The sequence below is a fragment of the Empidonax traillii genome, unplaced genomic scaffold (genome assembly GCF_003031625.1).
Source record: "Empidonax traillii isolate 1590-97213 ecotype Southwest subspecies unplaced genomic scaffold, ASM303162v1 scaffold481:size658601, whole genome shotgun sequence".
NCBI lineage: Eukaryota > Metazoa > Chordata > Aves > Passeriformes > Tyrannidae > Empidonax > Empidonax traillii.
In genome coordinates this window covers 496,709-519,747 of record NW_020955674.1, presented here as the reverse complement: position 1 = coordinate 519,747, position 23,039 = coordinate 496,709, and the positions used below count along the sequence as shown (strand labels likewise).

The window sequence follows — 23,039 nt, the reverse complement described above, 5'->3', positions numbered from 1 at the left end:
TGATTATTTTATCACCATCATGGTCCAGGATTACAAGTTTCTATGTGATTACTTGTTAGTTGTCAAAGCAGCCAAGTATTTTTCTCTTTATGTCTTTTTTTTTTTTCTTAAAATTAGCATCTGTGGCAATCTTTGCAGAAGTTCATTGAAGATGCTCAGTAAAGATCTGTAGTTTTTAATAGCTTTCATGCCCTCTACCATCTGCTCCTTAGTTTTCTTCCCTGCTTTATCTGTGCCACTGGTGTAAATACAAACTGGTTAAATCAAGAAATGGGTTTATATTCTTTTTTACTCTTCACTGGAAAAACATGTTTGAAGAAACAGGAAAAGAAGGATGAAGTGGGTCTTTGAAGTCGTGGTGATGATTGCTGTTTGAAAAGAGAATATCGCACTTTTAGATGATCTGAGTTGATTCTTTGTTCACCAAAATCATGTTTCAACAGTCTATAAGACTTCAGTGCAAAACAAGCCCATTCTCAAAAACACATGCTGGACTGAGCTTGAAGACAGAGTAAGACAAGTGGTGGTTGTGTATTAGGAGGTTGTTGGATCAAAGAATGCACAAGCTGCAGATATGGACTTTGGTGCCAGATTTAAGTGTAGACCCCCCCCCCCCCCCCAAACTTCCAGCTTTTTCAGTGTCACTAATGTATTTACTTAGATCCTGTGCTTCATCAACTCTCTGGGACAGGTTAATGGTGTGTTGTATTGCTTTGAGTTGGGAATTGTGTTACCTCTTGGCCTGGTTTTGGCTGAGATACGGTAAATTTTCTTCCTTGTAGCTGCTACAGTGCTGTGTTTTTTAGATTTAGTACCTACTGCCTGTACGGTGATGAATGTATGGAAAGTACATAGTAAGAACTTTAAAACCTGTCCCTGAAAATTTGCCCCTTTGCCCTGGCCCCCTAGAAGATAGCTTGCTGTGTGACGTGCCATTGTTTCAATAATCCTTGTGAAACATTTCTCCTGAAAGTATCTCTTGCGTTGGCTCATTTGGCAGAGAAGTTGAATAGCTGAGGGTTGTTATTACCTTGTGTTTTTAGTTGTATCTCTAGAAGTCAATTTAACTTATCTCAAGGTCTGAACATAGAACATTCTTGAAACTGTTGAGTCAAGTTGTATCATCTGACTGCCAGTAAATTATAAAAACTTCAGTGTTTGCTCACAAAAACCTAAGGTAATAATAACTGTCTTAAAAAGATCCTCTCAGTCCTAATGTACCTAAAAATTTGGTAGTATTCCTGACAACAGAAATAGATCTTTCTACAGCCCTAATGATTTCTCCTAGTGCATTTATTTAAATGTGTAGTTTAAATGAATGAAAGATTTTAATTAAGCTCCATTTAGGAAAGACTATTTGAAAAATCTGCCTATGGAATGACAGTATTGCATGAGGAGCTGTGACGTTTTCAGGGTATACGGAGCTTGAGCAACGATTATAGAGGAGCTTGTAACTGCTAATTTATCGGTAAAATAGGATGTAAGATGCTCATGAATAGGAAATACTCCGGTCTTGATTGTGTATTTTCACTTTCCTAAATTCGTATTTAGTAATAAACTGCAAATCATTAATTAATTTTTTATTTTTTGCATTCTTCACAAAACTTGATATAATACCTGTCAGTAGAACATGTCTGGTTCATGGATTAATTGTATTCTTTAAAATAACACTGAAACACGACAGACTCGCACACGGAGCTTATCTGGATTTTCCCTTCACTCACAAATAAAAATTTGTTTAACAAAACTTTGGGGCTTGCATTACAAGACAAATGATGACATATTGGATTCCATTTGCCTCCTCAATGCAAACAAGGAGCTTTAGGTGAAAGAGCTTTGTGAATTAAATAAGTGTCTCTGTTTTTAATTAGGCAATAATATTAGATGAAAAGACCCTTGCTGAAGATGTCTTTGATGTAAAAAGCTGGCTCTTGTCACTAGAGAGCTGAAATCAATCCAACACTAGATGGTAAAACTTTCTGTTTGAAAGTGGTTCTTGCTGTTTGTACTGAGAAACTTTTCATAGTGCAGTTTCCTGATTACACAATTACAAGATTGATTTTTATTTAGGATGGAGTAGATAAAAATTGTGATTTATATTCTGGGTTTAACTTTAAGCATTCTTTTTAATTATAGGTTACTAAGATGTGATTTTAATACTGTTTTCCATTCCCATTCCGGCTTCTCCAAACCTAAATTTCCAACAGCATAGTGCAGATTAGAGGATTTTCTTCTATAATATAGTAAAACAGTTTGGTCACTTGTGACTTGAAGAATGGAAAAGCCCAGTCAAAAATGAAGAATTATTTATCACAGTCTTATTTTTTTTTTTACTATAGCTGAAATTGATTTGCCATCTCTTAGAAAAGACTTTTTAGTGATAGCATTTTTGAGGTGGTTGAAATACCTTCAGCTTTTTTTAGAACTTCAGTTTCCAAAAAATTAGGTATTTAAGTAAATTATAATGCTCATTACTACATGATTAGTTTTACTTCATTCAGATCAGGCATTATGCAATCTCAATAGTTTTTCTTCCCAAATTATGTTAATCAAGATGAGAGAGAGTCTATCCTTTGTTTGGCAATTAAATACTAATTGTTTCTTTGAAATACTAACGTTTCTCTTTAGTAACTTGCTGTTTCATCAGTGTGTTCCTGAACAGTGTGCAAATACCAAGCAGTGCTACAGGTAACTGTATCCTCAGTTAGGAGGTGCTTGTGCCTCTGATGATCCCTGATACTGTGGCTTATGCTCTGTGTCACAAAACCACGGCCAGGCCTGCTTTGACTCGTCTTGTCCTGTTCCATCCTGGAGTGTTGCACTTGTGGTCTGTGCTGTAGCCACAGGGAGGGTGGAGGCAGCCTGCCTTCCTCTTAATTACTGGTGTTCTTGTTTTCTCTTAGTCAAGAGCTGGAGAAGGGTAAAAGCACTCTTTGAGTCTTGTACTTTATTTTTGTCAGGGCAGAACCTTCAATACTCCTAGTCTCTGGAAATCTGGTTGTGTTGTAGACTTCAGGATGTTATGAAGCCTGCAGTTCCCTAATAAGTTCAGATGAAGTGCAGAGCTGGGACAAAGATTTTTTCATTTCACAAACCCTCGATTCCTCTTTTTAATAAGATAATAGAATATTTCAGTGAAAGTGTTGTGTTAACATAAAAATTTTCTTCATTTTTATGTTCTGCTTTAAACTTGTGGGTCTATGTCACATGAATACTAGAGAGCAAGGGCTAAACAGGTTTTGATGATTATTTTTCCAGCTTGCTTCAGTCATTTTTTTCCTTGTATTTTTTCCCTTATTGTGAAGTGACAGCAAAAATGTTAAAAGTTTCAATGCAAGAAGCTGAGGTGCACATGACAAGGCATAATCCTTGTATTGCTGAGGCTGTTTATTTTTATGATGTTGAGGCTGGGTTTTATTCTTTTTAAACAACAGGTGCTTCCCACAAGTAGGAAGATATGTGATAAAGATTGCTGTAAAATTAGGCTATCACTGTAGTCTGGAAGTGTACAGTAAACTTCCTTCAGGAGAAGTAAAACTATGACCAAATTCACTTCCAGACCACTCCAAGTAAAGGTGGCATGCAGTCTCAACTACGAATATTAAGTTCAGCCCAGTGTCCTACATGGACCAGGTAGCATGCCTTTAATCTGTTCTTTTTCAAGACAAGAACTACAGTTACAAATGTAAATCTTTTAATTTCTAATATTAATATTTCCCTGGATTCCCAGCAGAAGAGGTGAAGTGTTCCAGACACTCACATCTCTTGACAACATACTTTGTACAGTTACTGTACAGAAAAGAGATCGAAGAACTTTTGCTATAACTTGATTTTTCAAGAGTGTGTTCCAGTGTATTTCACAGAATCACAGAATATGCTGAGTTAGAAGAGACCCACAAGGATCATTGAGTCCAACTCCTATTTCGTGAAGCTGTTTTGAAATGGGCTTATGATGTTATGTAAGCAGTACTGAACAACTGAAGTACTAAACAGGGCACAATCATTACTTGGTCTACATTAGTTATTATAAGTTACATTAGCATTTGGATGTGTATCTTGATTAGATATTGTTTCAGTTTCAATGTATATAGTATTTTTAATCTAGATTGCAATTCCACAAGCTCAGAGTTGTTGGAAATCACATTTTGGAGGATTGTGGGCTGGGAATTAGCTGTCGTCTTCTCTTAAAAGTTTGCCTGTGCAAAATTCCTGACTTCTTTCTTTAGCAGCTTTTGTGCTAGGGACGTGGCTAGCATAAATGAGCCAAGGCTAACTGTAGAATTGCATGAACAGATTCTACCATTCAAATACCAAAATAAGTAAGATGAGTCAGTTGCTTTAGTAAATACTAGCTTTGTATTGTTTTGAAATCACCAACTACAAATTCCCCTTTGAGCCAGGAACACCTAAGGTGTAGCTGAGTTGTTTTCAAAAGGACTGTCAAGTTCTGGATGTAATTCTACAGCCAGTCCTGAGACAAAACTGTTACTCAGCTGGAGCAAGAAGCTCTCCTGGGCTATAAATGGCAGGAACTGTCCAAATACCTCAGTCTCTTTTTCCTTTGCCAGTCACTGGGATGTCTGGACTTGATGTTGCAGCTACTGCTGTGGGTGAAGAATTAAGATAGAAGACATGGCTATATCTAGAGGCAAAAGGGAGGAACAGTTTTTCCCAGAAGCAGTAATTGCATTTCTCAATGTATCTGATCCTCCAGTGGTAGCAGAGAATGAGTTTATCTCTTTCTCAAGAGCATTTCCCTAAATTTCCATCTTGGTATTACTCATTCATTTTTTAAATTAAAATTTTCAGTGCAGTAAAGAAACCTTCTCTCCCATTTTCCATATGCTACCTTTTTCTGATAAAACTAGTTACTTTAATGGCTTGGATAAGTTTTTTCATTGTGGCTGAAATTTCATGGTAGCTGTAACTCTTGTCTGTAGTTTGCTCTAATCAGTGTTAAAAATAATTTGTACAGAAGTAAAATTAAGGTACATGAATTCCCTGACAATTCTCTATTTAAGTTTCTGCAAGCTGGGCTGTCCTGTAAGAAATCCTCAGGTGCAGAGATAGGTGATGGAAAAGATGTAGCTTTTAGGCAACACTGAGACTCATTTAGGTTGAAGTGATAGTATTGGAATTAGTACTTCAGCCTAGCCTGTCACAAATAGAAAGACACAGATAAAGCTGTATAACAGGAAAACGGAATAACTCTTAAACTATATTTTTTTAAATAAATAAGAAAGGTCTTAACTGATACATAAGACTTGCTGTTAGTTTTCTCATAATTTCTAAGTGGAGCAATTTTCCATTAAATGTGGTACACCAGTCTTTTTTCTGTGTTTCCCTATGAACGATGAAAAGGTCAATGCTTAGCATTTTGGAGACAATAAAATATTTAATATCAATCAAGATTCAATATCTGGGCTGATTTGGTGGCTTGTGACGTCTTCACTGGGGAATAGATGTCTTGGTGTGTCTTAATTGATTTTCATTGATGTGGCATTTATTTCTTTGTACTAGAGATGCTAAAATAATTGTATTTTCAAGGTTCTGTTCTCATTTGTTCTTTTGGAGATAGAACAGATCTAGTACGGGAACAGGGTTGCCATTCAGTTAGGAAATGTACTGCGTGTTGACGGAGCCCAACACTGTTGTTTTATGTTTGTAACAGTGTAATGTTACTGCCTTTGTAAGTGTGTCCAAAGTATTAACCTATATTTCATTGTAGAACTAGAGCCTATTGACACCTGAAGCATAGCGCTTTACAAGTCTGCCTCCTCCGGAGATGATGATGAGGGGTTTGTCTTCAAGCGAAAAGGAGCTCAATTGGGTAGCTGGCAGAGTTATTCATGTGTGGCATACAGGGAGTCTTCATTTAGCAGAGATCGGTAAAATGATATGTAGATCTAGGCAGGAGAATCTGAGGGTCACACCCACAACCACACTACTCCACCTTCCCTGAATTACATTCTGTAACACTTTGGATCTCAGAGCAGAGCTCCTCATGCAGCAGGGGAGGTATTTATAGATTTTTTGTCCCAGTGTGACAGGATCTGTTGTGGAACTGGTATGAGTTGGTCTGAACAATAAATTTTCAAGTGATAGTAGCAAGTATGGAAAGAATGGGATCCCTTTAGTTTGGATTGTGTACATGTTACTTTTATTGGGTTTTTTTTGGTAAATTTCTATGCAAATAAAATTTTAACACATAATTGTGAAAGGTGGTTTGTGCTTATAATCAAAAGGAATTGAACCACAAACCAATATTGATTTCTGGTTGAAGAAAATAGGTGTGTAAAGGTTAGATTATAATTTCAGAACAGAAACAATGCAAAAAGACTGATACAATGAAAGAAATGGCTTAAGTATTCAAGGCTCAAAAGAGTAATATTAATGGAGTATGCTGGAGTTCAGTCTGTAGGGAGAACTACCTTTAGTTCTGCACAAATGGAATTAATATTTTATCTCTTGGTAAAGTTACTAAAGGTCAACACAGTGTATTTCTACTGTAGAATTCTGAGTACCAGTTTAAAAAAAATGTACAGAGTGTGTACAGCTTTTAAAAAGGTGCTAATAGCCAGATATTTCAAAAAGTATTGCTGAAGAAAACATTTTTCTCTCTCTGTATACAGGAAGTGTTTAGCTGTCTTAAATTTTTAGCTCATTAGTTTGTGGTTAAGAACTGTTTTGACAAGGCCACTACTATATGCTTAAGTCCAGAGTGATAGGGCTGACCCTATTAAATGATCATAGTTTTTGCAGTCTGGTGATTAACAGGCTTTGAACTTTCCGGGCTTTCTTAATCCCTTTTAATCATTTAAACCTATTATTGTTTTGACTTCAATTTCAAAAGCCCTTTAAATCTGTCTTACAATATTAATAGCTGATTAAAGTCCTGATTTCCCATATTATCAGTGGGACGTCTTATCTTAATACCGAATAATCTTAACACCGAATAATTTGGGAACAACTGGGAAAAAATTGATCAAGGGGGAAAGAAAAAAACATCAGGAAAACTATACCTCATAATTTTTGTTGGCAGCTCAGGTTGAGTTAATTGCAGCTAATTACACTTTGTTTCTCCCCTCTCCAAGCTTCTACTCTGTGGGATGCCTTTACCCCTGCTCATATTTTTATTCTTTACCTACTTGGCTTTGCATCTGTCTATATTTTGAAGTTGCTGTGTTTGAATGGGTTGTTCTTACTGTCTGCTGGAGTGTTCTGTTGTCATGACATACCATTGCCAGTCTGCTGTCATCTGTGGATTTCATCACTAGCTACTGTACTTAACTCCAGATCACTCAGGGATGTGTGGCATAGTGTTACCACAGCCTTGGTCTAGCAGTGATCTGTGGTGAAGTCCATCTGAATTGAGCATTTTCTCACAGTTCTAAAAGTTTCCCAAACGAATGTTTGAAAAGTCTTTTAGGCAGTTCCCTCTTCCATTGGTGTGAGTGGACCATTGCAAAACTGCAAAACTTAGATTTTTCTGGAAGCAGGATTTCTTAGGAGCTGTATTGCTATAATACAGTCCCTCTTCAATCTTTTCAGTTTTTCAAGGATGACAATCTGGACTTGTCTTTTAGATTTGTCAACAAAGTAGGATCTTTTCAGTAAAGAATTTTTCTAAAATTATCTAACCTGTTTTAAGGTCATCCTCAAGTAACAGTGAATAATGATCAACTGTCACTAAACCCAGAAATTAATGTAGAAGAGGCCTCTTTTTTGCTGTCAACTTGAAGCCAACAAGGAATGTGAAAAGGTAGGGAGGACCAGCTGCCCTGTTATGGAATAGGAGAGAGGCTAAAGGTGGGGAGAAATTTTGAGGGAATGGGTAATGTGGTACATTTCAGATTGTGAAACTGAGAGATTATAGCAAAGTAGTAAAGGAATTTAAAGAAAAAATGAAAAACCAACTGTATTAAACTGATGGAGTAAAAACAGTCAAGTCAGGCAAGACACTAAGACTTTTAGGATATGAATCAGTCCTTTACTGTGTGATTTGTTTGTTTTTTTTTTAATGGAGGGGAAAAAAACATGTCTTTAAACAAATATTTGGACTAATGTCCTTGTATGTGCCAGTTACACAGAAACTTTAATTTTGGGTTAACTGGTTTTGTCTGGTCCATGATTAATTTGGCTGCTGAATTTATACACAAGGTATGGTCTGGTTTGTGGTTTTTTGTTTTCGTCTGGATTTAGCAAATGCACAGCCCCTAGAATCTGGCTTAGCAAGCTCAAAGCAATGATCCAAACAAATACAAGTCATGGTACTTACGCTCTGTATTTGTGTACATGGGAAAGATTAGTGGGCTCATGGGAAGAGTGAGGCTACGTAAGACTTAAATCAAATTTCTAAGTAGCTGTAGCCTGGTCAGAAATGCAGAAATACTGCCTTGCTTTAAGTAGTATTTTACTACCGTAGGAAAAGCAGTTTACTTACTGCCTTTTGATCTCTCTGTAGATCAAGTCAAAAGAAATGGAGCTAGCACTTAGGGCAGCATTACTTATTCTTACTCTATCTGATAAATTGCAGATGGAAGTTGAGAAGCAGGCTGACCTTCTATACCCATCCCCCATAAATCTGATGTGTTAGAAATATTTTGTGAGCTTCTGCTGGGCTTGCTGTGCGCATTGGCCTGTAAAAGCTCATGAGGATGCACTGTTGTAGCACATGTAGGTTCACACATGGCTGTGTTCCTGACCTGAAAGATCTCATAGGATGTGTTAACTGCTTTTGGTAGAAATCCATCAATACAGTCTGAAAAGGGACATGTGAACACTAATGCCCCACAGGCTGGTTGTCCTAGTTTTGGCAAGATTAATAATTAAGAAAAAAACAAAAGTAAAAGGGCTGTGTTTCTTTTTTTCAGATCAGTGAAAGTAACCTTAACTTCACTTGGAAGTTGAAGCATCGTAATTGCTGAATCATTTTTATGGAAACTACTTCAGATTAATCTGAAATAAGACTACGGTGAAATCTTTAAGGTTTCTTAATGGCTTTGTTGAAAATTTATGAAGAAATGTTTCTGCAGAGCTCTGTCTTAAAAGGTTTCTTCTTTCATTGATGAAGCATAGCCTAGTACAGCATAAAATCTACTTGCCTTGTCCAGTTAGTGCAACCAACACCTTTTAGGTGTCTGACAGAGAAACTGCACTCTGTTCCTTTTTTGGATGACTTTTCTGCAAAGTTCAGAGAGCATATTGGAAATCTGCCCTTTTATACATTCAATTTTTAATCAATCTGGGGAATTCTTAAGGCAGTAAGTGCAGCAAACCATGTCAAGTACAATAAGCTTATGGAACAGCAAAGCCCAAGTGCACTGAAAGGTGAGCAGGGTTAGTCAGAGCCACGTACGTGTACAGAGTCAAATGGCAAGAAGTTTGTGTTTATTTGTACATCAAGCAAGGCAGCGGAATGTCTGTGCAGATACATATTTAGAACTTCCCAGAGTGCTTTACTGTCCCAGCATTGTATTATGGAAATAGTTTTAATATTTTAATTTTTTTTTATGCTGACTCTTCACATTGATGGTTATTGCAGGAATATACTTTTATCTCCAATGTCCCATTCTTGACAATTATTCTTGAAAATAGTGGTAAAAATATAACTCTGATATGTATACAATTTTTTGTACCTCTTTGTGGGTAGTCTGCATGATGGAGACTTTTGTCTTGGCTCTTCTAGCCAAAGAAGAGTGTATATATCTGTGCTGATTTTCATTTTGATATCTGTGAAATTATTACCTATTGTTTCTGTGTTTTTGTTAAGATTGGTGGAATCAAGACATTTTGGAAGGTGAAATTATTTTGATGATATGAAGGTGTATTGCTATTTTTAAACCTGTTAGCTCATCGCCAGTTTTTATTTTGGGCCCTAGAACAGGTGAGTTTTACCAGCTTTTCTGGAAATTCTTGATAGAGCAGATCTGAACTTGATATATGCTCGAGGTTATCACCAGTACATATTTAGCGTAGGCTGTGTTTTCTTTTTAATTCGGTTAAGGCACTGTAAAACTGGATACTGCCTGAAGAGAACTGTGCCTTTAGGGCTGTTTGTTACATTAAAAGCATTATTGTAAAAATGCTGACTGCTGTCCAAGTACATTAATTTTCATACTCTGTCATATTAGGAGATGGGAAATAAAAAAGCATTGAGTTATAGGGTTACAATTTCAAAAGAATGTTTCAAATCCATCATACAAGTCAGAGTTGAACTTGGAAATTCTACTATGCTTAAAAAAGAAAAGCAGACATTTAACTAAAATTTTACATTTCTTCCAAAATTAAAATTGAGATGATAAACTTGCAGCTGAATGTTGGGTACGCCATGTACATGAATGCCACCTTTAGGTTTTTTTGTTTGTACTATTGTAACCAAATAGAACGTGTTGATCAGTTGTACTTCTAGCTGTTAGTGTAAAACTGTTCCCAGTGGCTTTGGCATTTTTTTCATAGAGTTTTTTCATAGTTCACTGTACTTACAGCAAATTTCCTCAACATCATTCCAATTCTGTATATCAGTTCCCAGAATATCTGCAGTAATATTTTAGTCTGGGTCTATGCTACTTTATTTTCAGGGTTGTGGAAAGGAAAAATATTTGGTATTAATGTAGTTGTGAATTAATAATTAGTTAGGCCTTTGTTTCTTGGTGAGACGTACGGGGATTACACTGCTCATTTGCCCTGGTCAGTTAAATTCCTAAACGTGCCTTTTCGTAACTAGGTTGGAAAGAATACTGTTTAAAAATTATCTCAATGCTGAAAAAGGTAATGTAAAACAGTGTGAAACTTGTAATTTAAACTGTGATTAGAGGATGCATGGTAGAATTAAGATCTCTGTTAGGGCCTACCTACAGCTGGGGCACTTAAGTTTTGATTAGAACAGAGTATGTTTGAGTGTCCGTGGTATGATGACATCTAGAGGTTAGACCAAGATGTTATGGCTTAAGAAATTCCGTGTGGAACTGAGTTTGGGGAGAAAGCTATTTTCAGACCTGGAAGTTTTGCCCAACGTGCAGTGAGCACATTGGGCTGTCAGAAGGCATCAGCTGTGATGCTCCGAGCGGGGTGTGGTATCGGCACAGCAGCTGCTCCAGCTTCGTGCGAAGAGGCAGCTGTGCAGGGTGATAATGGCTGGAGTCCCGACCCTTCTGCTGTTTGTCTCCTTGGACAGCTGCCATTTTGAAGGGGGTGTCTGGAACACTGGCTACTCTTCCAGTAGATTAAATGTGTGTGAAGGACAAATCAAATGGCTTAAATGTAGTATTTTTGAAATGGACTGCAGCGTATTTTAACACTTACCTACAATCTTGCTGTAGACCCTTTCTTCTTAGACCCCCTTTTTTTAAATAGGAGCTTGAGCAGTGCTATTAACTTTTTGAACCTGTATCAGAGTTTGGTACTGGATAGTTGAAAAGAATAATAATTATTTAATGTGCTAGGATGTGTTGAACTTTGAATTACACAGAGCAGAAAAAAGTGAAGCTGTGATCGCTTCAGTTCTTTCATGGTGTGTTCGCTTCTCTTCTACTTACTAGGTTAATTCCAGGCATGTAAATCTTTAATACATACACAATATGTTTTTCAGGTTGCTTAGGTGGTTTTAAGTGTCCTTATTAAATTTTTTTGATTGCTTATCTTTAGTGTCAGTTTTGCAGTTGGTATTGTTAACTCCTAAAGTGTTTTGTAGAGAAATTCTTCCAAATTTAACAGTCATCAGTTAAGAAGACCCAACTCATACTTATCAATCTTGCCTACGAACCACATGTTGGGAAAAATATTATGTAAGCAGTTCACTGTGCTAGTTCCACATTTACATTTATTAAATAGTTCGGCAGCTGTGTATGAAATATAATATGCATCTTAATGCGTAAAGCACTGATAAAAGTTTGAACTCTACAAGCATGTCCCTTAGTGGGAAGTGTTCTTTCACAACTTGTTATCAAAGCAATGTCTTTAGAGGTCAAAGAAGAATACTTTAAAAATGCCATTTTCATGGTAAGAGAAGGGGGTGATGTTGAAAAATATTAGGTAAGCTAAGGTTCACCAAAGGAACTATTCTGCAAACCTTAGGAGTAGCAGCTGTGTCCCTCCCAGCCCCTCTGTGATATGTCAGTAATATACCCAAAAATCTCTCATCTGTTAAACAGCATTCCCATTATATTACATGATTTCTGTGGTAGGTGACTTATTAGTCTGAGTAAGTAGTGGCAGATTTTATTTGATTGGGGTTTTTTGCCCCCTTCTAAATAACTGTGGAGGTAAAACTGTGGTTAAAAAACCAGTAATTCCACAAAGAATATGGAAACTTTGAAAAGCTCAAGTATATGTATTATTTCTATATCCTCTGTATTCAGTTGAAGCTGAAGTAGTTTGATTTCTGGTGGAGGAAAAGCACACGGTGTTATTTTTAGTGAAGAATGTCTGTGACTTTATGTGAGTACATTTGTTAATGCGGAAAATGATCTCCATTTACAAAATGGATTACATATTAGCATATCAGTCTATGACAGATACATTTTTTTGAACAAATGACCTGATTTCATTTTAAGTGAGATGGCAAGTGTCATAGGTAGAGTTAGTGTCCTTTCACTTCTGAAAGATGTTCCTTTTAGAATTTCTTGGTAGCTCTTTGCTTTTTATCTGATGCCTAAGTATTTGCTCTCAGTAAAATGCTTGTTAAGACATGACAAATGAAGATACTGGGGAGGTGTAGCAGCGTTATGAAGAGACTGGTTAAACCCTTTCTCTTGAAAGAAAAAAGAGCCTGATACTGTTCATTACAGAAAACATTGATTTGGAAGTAATTTAGGACCATAACAGTTAAAATTTGTGGCTTAAAGACTAATAGGATGGTATGAGAAAAGACTGGGCAATTAAAGAAGTGACCTGAATCTGTTGTTGAACAGTGTGTTTCACTCCAATCTTCTTGCTGTAAGAGTCAAATGTGAGCCCTGCATTTCGAAGGAGAATGTGGATGAACCGCATTGTGTCCTGATTAGAAGTGTCTACGTGAAGGATTTCGCAGCAAAGTGGATAAATGTGTGCAAATCAGCATGATACCATGGCAAATAACCTAAGGCAGTCTCTGCATGTGTGTACAGGAAAAATGAGTCAGTCAGTGTTTGAACGCAGCCAACACTAATGAGCCTGAGAATGCGTCTGGGATCGATGCTTGCATTTTAAATGGATGCTAAAAATATGAGTTTCAGAAAGTATCATCGGAAAATACTGTAAGGAATAGAGAAGGTATATTTTATCTGTTTATTATAGACAAAAATCAATTTGCAAGGTAGCTGAGTGTAGTTGGTTGGTGACCAGAATCTTTCCCCAGGAGGAATAATTTACGGTTCTGCAGTTGACTGGAGGAAGGATCAAAAACAGAGGGCAAAGGGACAGTGGGCACTTTCTGCAGTGTGAGCAGTTAGCTGTTTGCAGTTATCCAGTGGACACTTGACTTTTAGCTTACATTATGAATGACTGTTTTACAAACCAATCAAGCAGAAAACCCCACCAAATACAAAGGAAAAAAGCAATTCTCACAGAACACCACAGCAGTTTGATTGGTGGAATATGTTGAGGTGGTAGAAGATTTTGCTCTTAGGTGGAACAAAAGTGAGGTCATTTCTTAAAGGTTTTCTGAAGTGAGTGACAGTGCAGCCTGCAGCATGGCTGGCAGTAGCCTGTGCTGGCAGAGACTGCCTGCCTTTTTCCCTCTGATCAGGCAGTGTAGGCAACCTATTCTGTTAAATCACCTTATAGGTTGAGCTAGCAAAGAAAGCTTCTTTCTCTCAAGAACTCATATTCATCAGAAGTTGTCTGTATGCACTGCAGAAGTTTTCCTAAATAGCCTGGTTTTGAAATATATTTTTTTTCTACAGAATTATTTTAGTATTTATTATAATAGTTTTATTTGGTATAGGGAGAAACACTACAGATAGATTAGATTGACTGCTAATACTGTGTTGTTTTGTCATATCCAAATTATAAGATCAGTGTACAGTTTATGGTATGAAGTGTAGTAATTTTGGATATATAGTCAGCCGAAGTATTCTGTTTGAAGTATCCAGAGTTTGAAGCCATGATACAAACCAAAATTTTGTGTGATGTTAAGTTTACTTTGAAAAACATGTAATAATATTTTTAGAAAACTTTAAAGCTGTCTTTGCAATACCTGAGGCATCTGAATCAGCAAATGTTGCGTAGTTAAATAATTTAAAACTATAAAACTACATTTTATGGCTATATTCTCACATGAGTAACTGCTTTGTCATTTTTCTTTTTTTCTTTTCCTCCTAAGGTATGGCCTGAAGCCAAATGACCAAATTTTGGCAGAGGAGAAGCACAAAGAACTGTAAGCTCTTTTATAGTGATATACATACATGCTATATATTTACTTTCTTATGTACATACATATCTTATTGTTAAATACCTGAAGCAAACATTTTGTGTTTTTATAAATACCTTCTGCTCTTGAGTCTTGTCTGCTGCAAATTGCACAGCTTGTCTGAAAACTAATTGTTGCTAAAAGAGATTTAAAAATCTTTTTGCATTAATTTGTTTTAAACTTTTTTTGTTAACTGCAGTTGGTACACATGCAATTTAAATGGCCGTGTTCATCCTAGCTCATATTTTATGTATGACAGTGATTACATTATGTCTGTGTAGAAGTGAAATGTTTGTTTCTGTTTGATAGAAATGAAAAAAAAAAGGGTTTTTGTTTTCAGGTTCAATGTTGACTCATTATTTTAATTTACTTATTCATGTGATGTGATATGACCATTCTCACTTTCACAAATTCTCATTAACACTGTTGGATTGTGATGTGGAAGAGACACCAATGTCACCAGGAAGAGGCACCTGTCATTTATACTGACATTTTACTTTTTTTGGCTAATCTGATTTTGTAGCCTAAAACCTCTTATTCCTGGGGATAAAATATTATCCATTGAGTCAATAATTCTTTTGCCTTGAAGGAGAAGCAGCTATAAGGATCCTAATCAAACATGGATTGCAATGACATATTCAACTATTTTGCTCCTTCATTAAAGGTGTGTCCAAACCAAAGAAGTTTGAAGTTCAAATTTATTTTGATTTTTATATAGTCTTCCATGTTCGGGCAAATTAACCTTTATTTTTGCACACTAGATGATAAAATACAAAGCTCTACAATTGAATTGAAAGCCAGTAATGGCTATGTGTATATTTGGAAAATGCAGAGTAAAAAGACTGGTAGGTATTGTCTGCATATGTCACTTGTATGTGTAAGCATTCTGGTTACATAGAGGCAATACTATAATACTTTTTATTTCAGAGTTTAGCTTCAAAATTCTCTTGTTCTCAAAGCTCTCAATTATGTGAAGTAACTGACTCTTCTATTACTGTTGTTCTAAATTCGTGCATGTCACTACTATTGGCTGAAGACCTGTACTTGGTGCATGAACTCCAGTTTTCTTCTTGCCCCATTCACTCGCTGTTCTTCATGAGCTGCCTGAAAAATGTGCTATGTGAATATACGCTTTGCAATTCCTCAAATCTGTACTATGTAACTGTGGGGTTTTTTTTTGATCTGAAAGACTGTAGAAACTGCTTTACATGTCACCCCTTATGTAATTTTATTCAGTATTGTCTCCATGATGACTACTGGAGTGTTTGTTAAAAGTCTTATTGCTAAATTAGATACAGATTTTTAGGATTACTTTCATATTTTTTACTTTCAGGATAGAGATAACAGGGAGTTTGATCCCTTTTGTGTTAATCTCTATACTTAGATAGAAGAAAACCACCTTTTCTTCTTTTCTGTTTTAAACTTTAGGCTCTTGCACATAACTTTTTCCACTATTACACTAGCATTATTTTGAATTATTTCATGGTACACCCAAAAGAGTTAAACAGTTTATCCATGTGTAAGACGAGGTAACTGTTTCAGGTGAATTAATATTTATAGCTATCAGGTTTTCCCATGTTAAAAGTTTAGATGTTTCTCAGAAAGGTCATCAATTTCAAACAGTAAAAATGTATTCTGGTAATGAAGATTTAATTCCTTTGGAAAAGATTTTTTTTTTTCTAAAAGCCTTAGTGATTGAATTACTAGCCAAAAAAATGCCCATGTTCTTTCAGAGGATGGAAAAAGACATTTAACTTAATACATCATGGTAATGTTCCTGTGACATTAAAACTGCTTGAGCTCCAGGCAAAAGACAGGCAACAGCAGTTGCCTTTGATCATTAGGTAAGATTGGATTTACACAGAGCACAATCTTTAATGACAGAGCACTTATGATGAACCCATTAACCCATTTTAGAGGATATAAGCTAGAAGTATTAAAAGTACTAGCGTGGTGAAGGGTTAAACACAAGTTAAATCACAGCTTTGTATTTTGGACAGTACAAGTTGTACTGTGTACACAAGCTTTATTTACACAATAGAAACTGATTAAACTGAACCTCTGGATGTGAGGTATTTCATTTGAAGTACTTAAATCTTCTTTGAGCTGTTTAAGTATATTGCATATTAGTTGATTGCATATTACTTATTGATATGTTTACAGCATGAGGGTTGAACTTATTTTATTAAATGAGTTTTTTATTTAATTTTATGTAATAGAGAAGTCTTCAATAAGACTCAGAAAGATGTACATGAATCAGCTGCAACCGAAACCTTCCTTAGGTGTTTTGTTGTTCGCGCTGCAGTAGCTCCTGAGATGATTTATGTGCTGTTGGGTATAATGGAAGAGTTTGAACATGCTTTTGCCTTTGATCTTGTCATCTTGAATGTCACTGGATACTTGACCGGGGAAAAACTCTCATAGGTCAGTGTCATGTTGTTTCAGGAGAGACCTTTGGGACTTTTCTAATGTGCTGTGTGCTCTTCTTGTTGGACCGTGTGAACGCTGTGGTACAGAACAGATTGCACACTGCTGAACCTTGGAGCACTTTCAGTCCTTCAAGCTAAATTCTCGGATGTAACTTACAGATGAGATGTTAGATAATGATAATTTTCTGGTATTTAAATAGGCTTTCATATTTAAAAGATGCTAGTTCTGGGGAAATGTGTGAGACAAGTTACCACTCGGGTAATCGTTACTGAGTGGTTATAAACTTATTTTTAGGTTCAGTGCCCTTATAACTGAAGTGTTCCCCTGAACCCATCCAAATGTTTTTAAGTCAAATGGAAAGTTATTCTTTACATATTACTGTTCAGTGCCCAAATCCTCCTATGTAAAATAATTTATCTTTCACTCTTTGAAATGTCAGCAGCTTTTCCATTGTCTTGCCTGGTAGTAAAGACGACATCCTTAGGCATTCTTCATCTAGTAGTATCACAGTGATTTATCTGACTGTCAGATGCCCTTCAGTTTCTCAGAGATCACATCTGCGTAGCAGTTCTTCATAAAAATGTAAATTCTCTTCAGTAATGAATGCCTTATCTCCAAAGGTAACTGGGCCAGCTATACCTGAATTGGCTTGATCCTTTTGTCCTTGAATCTTAGTTATCTAGAGAGATAAGTACAGCCACTAAGACTGGAGTTGGTTTACAGGAATGGCACATGCTTAACTTCTATTTTAAGAGCTAAGGTATGAAAGATCTTTTTTTTTTTCTGCTTACAGTTCACTTTGACTGTAGCAGCCTTTTAATTTGTCTTTTCATTTAGTGCACGCTTCTTTTATTTTAAAGGAATTGGTTTGCACTGAAGCTGTAAGTTGGTGCATATATGCATTCTGTTCAGAGTTCAGCTGTAAATATCTACTCCCTCAGACCCCAGTCAACTTCTGAATGCATGTCATGAAAGGTAGAGGATACTATCCTGTTTCCATGTAAAATTAGCAGATCAGTTAAAGCCATCTTAGCTGGAGATCATAGAATCATAGAATAGATTGGGTTGGAAAAGACCTCCAAGATCATCAAGTCCAACCCCTGATCCAACTCCAATTACTATATCATGGCACTAAGGGCCACATCCACTCTCTTCCCCCCAAATTTAAAAAAGAGGGTAGAAAATTGTTGGGGGGTGGGGGGAAGAGAAATACCAATTTCTTGTTGGCCTACTCAACATATTCTGAGAATTTAAATGATTTATATGGTTGAGGAGATAGATGAACCTGTCACAGATACCTGTTTAAAGTGTTAAATTACTTTATATCATATACATCACTTGTAATTACATTTTAATGGATTAATATATATTATGAAATGTGATTTGGCAATGAATTACTGTGGAAAACTGCTATGACAATAATGTGGTGCCCAGCTTCATCAAAAAATTTGCCAACATTCATCTTTACACAACTTTATTTTAGATTTGTTCCTCATTTTTTTAGATCAGTATCACACTGGCCTGTTTCCTGGTGTATAGTTTTGTATGAAAACCTCAATAAAAATTGTTACTGTGGAATTGGTACTTATTTTTACAAAATTGACTGTTTTTATAATTGCTACAAAGGAAAGCTCTCAAACTTCTCTTTTTATTGAATAAATAATCAGTCTCTTAAATTGCCACCTTCTCCTAAAGCAAATAAAATTCTGCTGTATATTGACACTGATTGTTCCATGAAATGTAATCAATCACTTCTTTAATTCAACTTCCATTAAATGCTTGGGAATTCTGTAGAGTAAGAATCTAGATTATGTGGTGTAGATATTTAAAAAACATGTAAATGTAATGAACGAGCTTGATGGTTGGGAAGAACTCTGAGCTGATCTGGAATGTTTTAATCCCGTTCCTTGGGTGGTTGGCTCCCTCTGTAGAAACTACTTTAAATTGCACTTTCATTTCTCCAGAATTGTTTTATCACTTCTGTGATATATATATATATATATAGATATATATATATATATAAAGGCATGATTCAGATGTACTAAAAGAATGATTTATGTTTAGTTACAGAATCCCTATTAGAGAACCCTCCCTCTATTTTTTTCCTTTATTTTTCTGCCTGCCCACCCTTTACCCAATTCTTTTGAATTACAGCACCAATGCAAATCAGCATTACAGAAATCAGCTAATGAAATTTTCAGTAACAAACAATCCTGCATAAAATTTCTAGAAATTAAGTTTCTAGATTAGAGCAGAAATGCTTTTTCCTTCTTGATGAAGCAGTCTTTACATTTGCATAAATTTAAAATGAAAAATTCCAAGTGTTAGTTGTATTCTATAACTTCATTTTGCATCCTGCCGTTGAAAATATGAAATAAATAATATGCACATTAAACATATGAGTGGTAAACATATTGAATCAGTATTTTAAAGTTGTGCTTATGCATCAGTACAATATTTTAATTGAGCCTCCTGCTTCTGTTCATGTTACTTTGTGTGAGTAGTATATTAAAGCACAACTTTGCTTTGTAGCCTTATAGGCTCTGTTAGAATATTCTTTATTGTTAAGCAGCTCTTGGAAATTAGTGTCAGTTCATTCTTGTATGACACAGTGATTATTTGATGTAAAATAGAGGAAAACTTCAGATAATCGCTATGGTTGGCAGATAAAAAACAAAGCTTGTGTTCCTCCAGAGAGCTTGGTTTTGTAGCCTGAGATGCTTATCTGAGACTGTTGTGTGATACAGCACTTCCGTGATAGTGGGAAAGAGGAGAGCTGGAGGGGAAGGAGAAGGATGGATGTGAAAGCCAATGGAGAATCCAAAATATTTTATATATGTCACACATGAGAATCTAAAAACAGAGTCTAAAAACAGCTGCTAAAGTACTGAAACCTAATTTGCTTAAATCAAGTTGTGGAAGTTCTCAGTGTAAGATGCATTGTTCTTCTGTAGTCTTGCTCTCAGTCTCATATATTGATTTTTCTTCTCTGACCTTCATAAGACTGTGTGCAGCCAGTGACATATTTGAAGATGGGTTTTGAATAGGCAGCCTGAGTTTTCCACAGAGCTGCGTTTCTGTTGCTGTAGTGTATTCTTTCAGATAGAGAATGGGGTGAGTACTTAGAATAAGGTGCAGTTGTATCCTACAGAGCACCCAAAATCTTCTGGGATCGCTGCTTTTTAGTTAAGGTAGCTGGAAAGGTTCCTGCATCTTTATTGCCCAGAAGTGCACAGTTTAGAATTGGACAAGATCTGTCTTGAGAGCGTTGTGTGTTATGCAATGTAGTGGTAACTTGAGATTTTGCTAAAATTTAGAGATGATCAGTTGTTCATTTTAATAGTTTAGAAGATACATGGTCTGTCTTTGGGTCTCAGAAAGAGAATACACTAAAGATACTGCTGTGGGGTGGTTTTGAGCTGTCAGAATAATTACTTCAAGCTGCAAGATACACTGCAAGAACTACATATTCTGAGAGAGAGAATGAGAGTTTCACTTATCAGGGGATTTTTATTCCATTCTTTTCCTGTGTTTTTCAGATGTATTTAGCTCACAGTCCTCTGGAGATATCACTAGAATCAGAATAAAAGCTAATACCTGCCCAGGCATTTAATGAAATTACATTAATTGAGTATAATGTACGTGAAGGAGAACCTTCAGATAACCTTCTGTTGGCAGATCCTGTTTTAATTCTGGTTTTGTTGCTGTTTTAATGACATGACGGCAAAGCTGTTGCAGTTGAGGTGCTGTTTTAAAGCCCCAGCACGGGGAGGTGCGGTCAGTGCTGGGTGTGCCAGGGGGTGGTGCTTTGTGCAGGAGCCAGTTCGGTGGCAGCTCACTGATGCCTACAGGAAACGGTGTAAAGTGTCTAAAGCTTGTAACCACTTGAAAGTACTTAGCAGTGCACTGTTATCTTGTTGTTTAAATAACATAAATATTTAAAATAAAATAATAATTTAAATAATATTTTTAATATATTTTTGTTTAAAAACTTGATGTGAGGCTTGCCACTTTCCTCAGGGCTATTTAAAAAATGAAAATTAGAAGTGTTTGAGCTTGAGATGAGAAACACATGAGCAAAGTGGGGGGTTGTGTGTGGGGTTTTTGTAGTGCAGACCACAAACATCTTTCATGTTCAGATTGTTATGTTAAGAGATTATAATAGTTGAAGTTGCAAAGTCCAGAGTTATAGTTTTATTATCTCTTCTCTAAACTCAGTTTTGTTTCGTGTTTTGTTTTCTTGGTTTTGTTTTTTAACATGTTGCTAATTATCTAAATCAATAATCTGGCCAATGCCAAAGAAAGTAAAAATAGTCATTATTTAGTATTTACTAGTTTTTTGATAGTCCTGAGACTAGATGGAGAATTCAAACTTTAAATATTTTTGCATTTTAATGAAAAAACCCTACTCTTACAGAATATACATGATAACTGAGTTTTCAAATACAAACATGTTTCATTTGATTTTTGAAAAGCTTCCAGCTTTTGTGAACTCTTAGGATTTTAAAAATAGAACTTATTGCTTGGTGGCACCTGTGTATGCATGTTCTGTTTTAATTAATAAAGTATGTGTATTTATTGTGTATTGTTTCTTCATAATTCCATCAGGGACATAGTCAGCATATAATGCCACTATTGTTCCTGAATGATCAGGTAATGAGCTGTATTGTAGCACGGTGCATGTTCTCTGACATTTGTGTGCTTTTCAAGGAATAACGTGGTGTATATTTTTCCTGTGCTAGGACTCCAATTTTCTCATTTAAAATCTTTTCTTTTTTTTTTTTTTTTTAGTGAGGCTGTTTAGAATTGAATTGCCAGAGAAATTCAGCTGATGTCCTGCTTGTTAATCAATTGTAAAAAAAGGCAGAATCACATCAGATATTCCATTTCCAAAACAGTCAATGCAATCTCTCTCTTCCCTAGTTTAAAAGTATCCTCATCTAGAGATGTAAGCACCACAACTAAAACATAAAATAAGCTGTATAGTTTATCAGCAACTGAAAGAATAGATAAGTCTCTGTTGTTCATTCAGTCTTTTCTGAGTTAAGCCTAACCCCAAGAGTACCAATTAGTGCTCAGTACAGTGAATTCTGCTGTTTTAAAGGTGATCATCTATCAGTGCAGATTAAATGGTTTGTGTGAAAATAATTTAGTGCCTGTCCATTAATTGCCTTTCCTTTCCTAGAAATGTAGAATGAGACCTCAAGAGATCATTTAGTTTCATTCCCCTAATCCAACCAGAGATGCATCTTTGTCATTCCTGGCAGATATTTCTGTAGCTTCCTCTAAAGGTATGCTGCTTTGTTCCCACTGAAAAGTTTGCTTGCAGGATGAAACAAAAAACTGTTACCCCCAAGTCAGCTAATCAGTGGAGAAAGAACGGTGAAGAGGGAGTTTGATACACTACAGAATGCATAGGAATGGGATGGGGGAAAAAAAGGCAATGGTTCTAAACTGTGGAGCAGGAACAATGCACGACAAGGCTGCGTGCGAAGAGAACGTGCGCAGTTCTTTTTGCTGGGGTCAGGTTCTGTGCTCCAGGCACCCATTCACCATTACAGGCTAAAACACAGAGCAGGCAGAGTAGCCTGTAGTGTGAACAAAATATTGAGACTTAAGCCATTTTAGTAGTGTCATAGAAGAGATCATGTGAAGTTAAATATCTGATTTAATCAGGACATCCAGAAACCCCTTCTTAGCACTGTGAGTGTATGTGTCCAGTATGGATGTGCGGTTTTACATTTGCAGGGAGATAAGTTTGTTTAGCTTTCCTACTGCTCATGAATTGTATTGAAGAATTGCCAGGAAGTATCTTCTGATCTACATACTTTATAGCTCAATAGTCATTGTATCATGTAATCATCTCTCAGACATGTAAATTGATTTGTACTTGGAGCTTTGTCCTAGATAAGATTGTAATGTTATGGATCTGTAGCCAAAGCAAACAGGGAATGTGGCTGACTCTAAATTGCTTGGGAATCTTGCTGCAAATTGAGAAGCTGTGTGCCTGAACGACGGAGCCATCTGCTCCTTCTGAAGGGGGTCTCCTGCCCTGGTGCTGTTGTGACTGTGTACGATCAGATGACCTTGCTTTACAAGAAGTGGGAACAGCGACTGACACACTGCAGCTTCTGTCCCCAGACCAGTGATCACAGATGGAGTGCAGCTGCTGCAAGGGATTCAGTGGTACCTTCTGGTCACACGAGTCAGCTGGTGCAGT

General features: G+C 36.3%; 1 protein-coding gene across 3 annotated transcripts in view; it reads left to right on the top strand.

Annotated features, from left to right (window-relative positions):
• Positions 1 to 23,039, top strand: part of ADK (adenosine kinase) — a 274,114-nt gene that overhangs the window by 19,118 nt on the left and 231,957 nt on the right. For all 3 annotated transcript variants that reach the window (XM_027896130.1, XM_027896128.1, XM_027896129.1), the window contains exon 3: positions 14,303 to 14,356. In XM_027896130.1, coding sequence (XP_027751931.1) covers positions 14,303 to 14,356 — 54 coding nt within the window. The remainder of the gene's footprint in view (positions 1 to 14,302; positions 14,357 to 23,039) is intronic.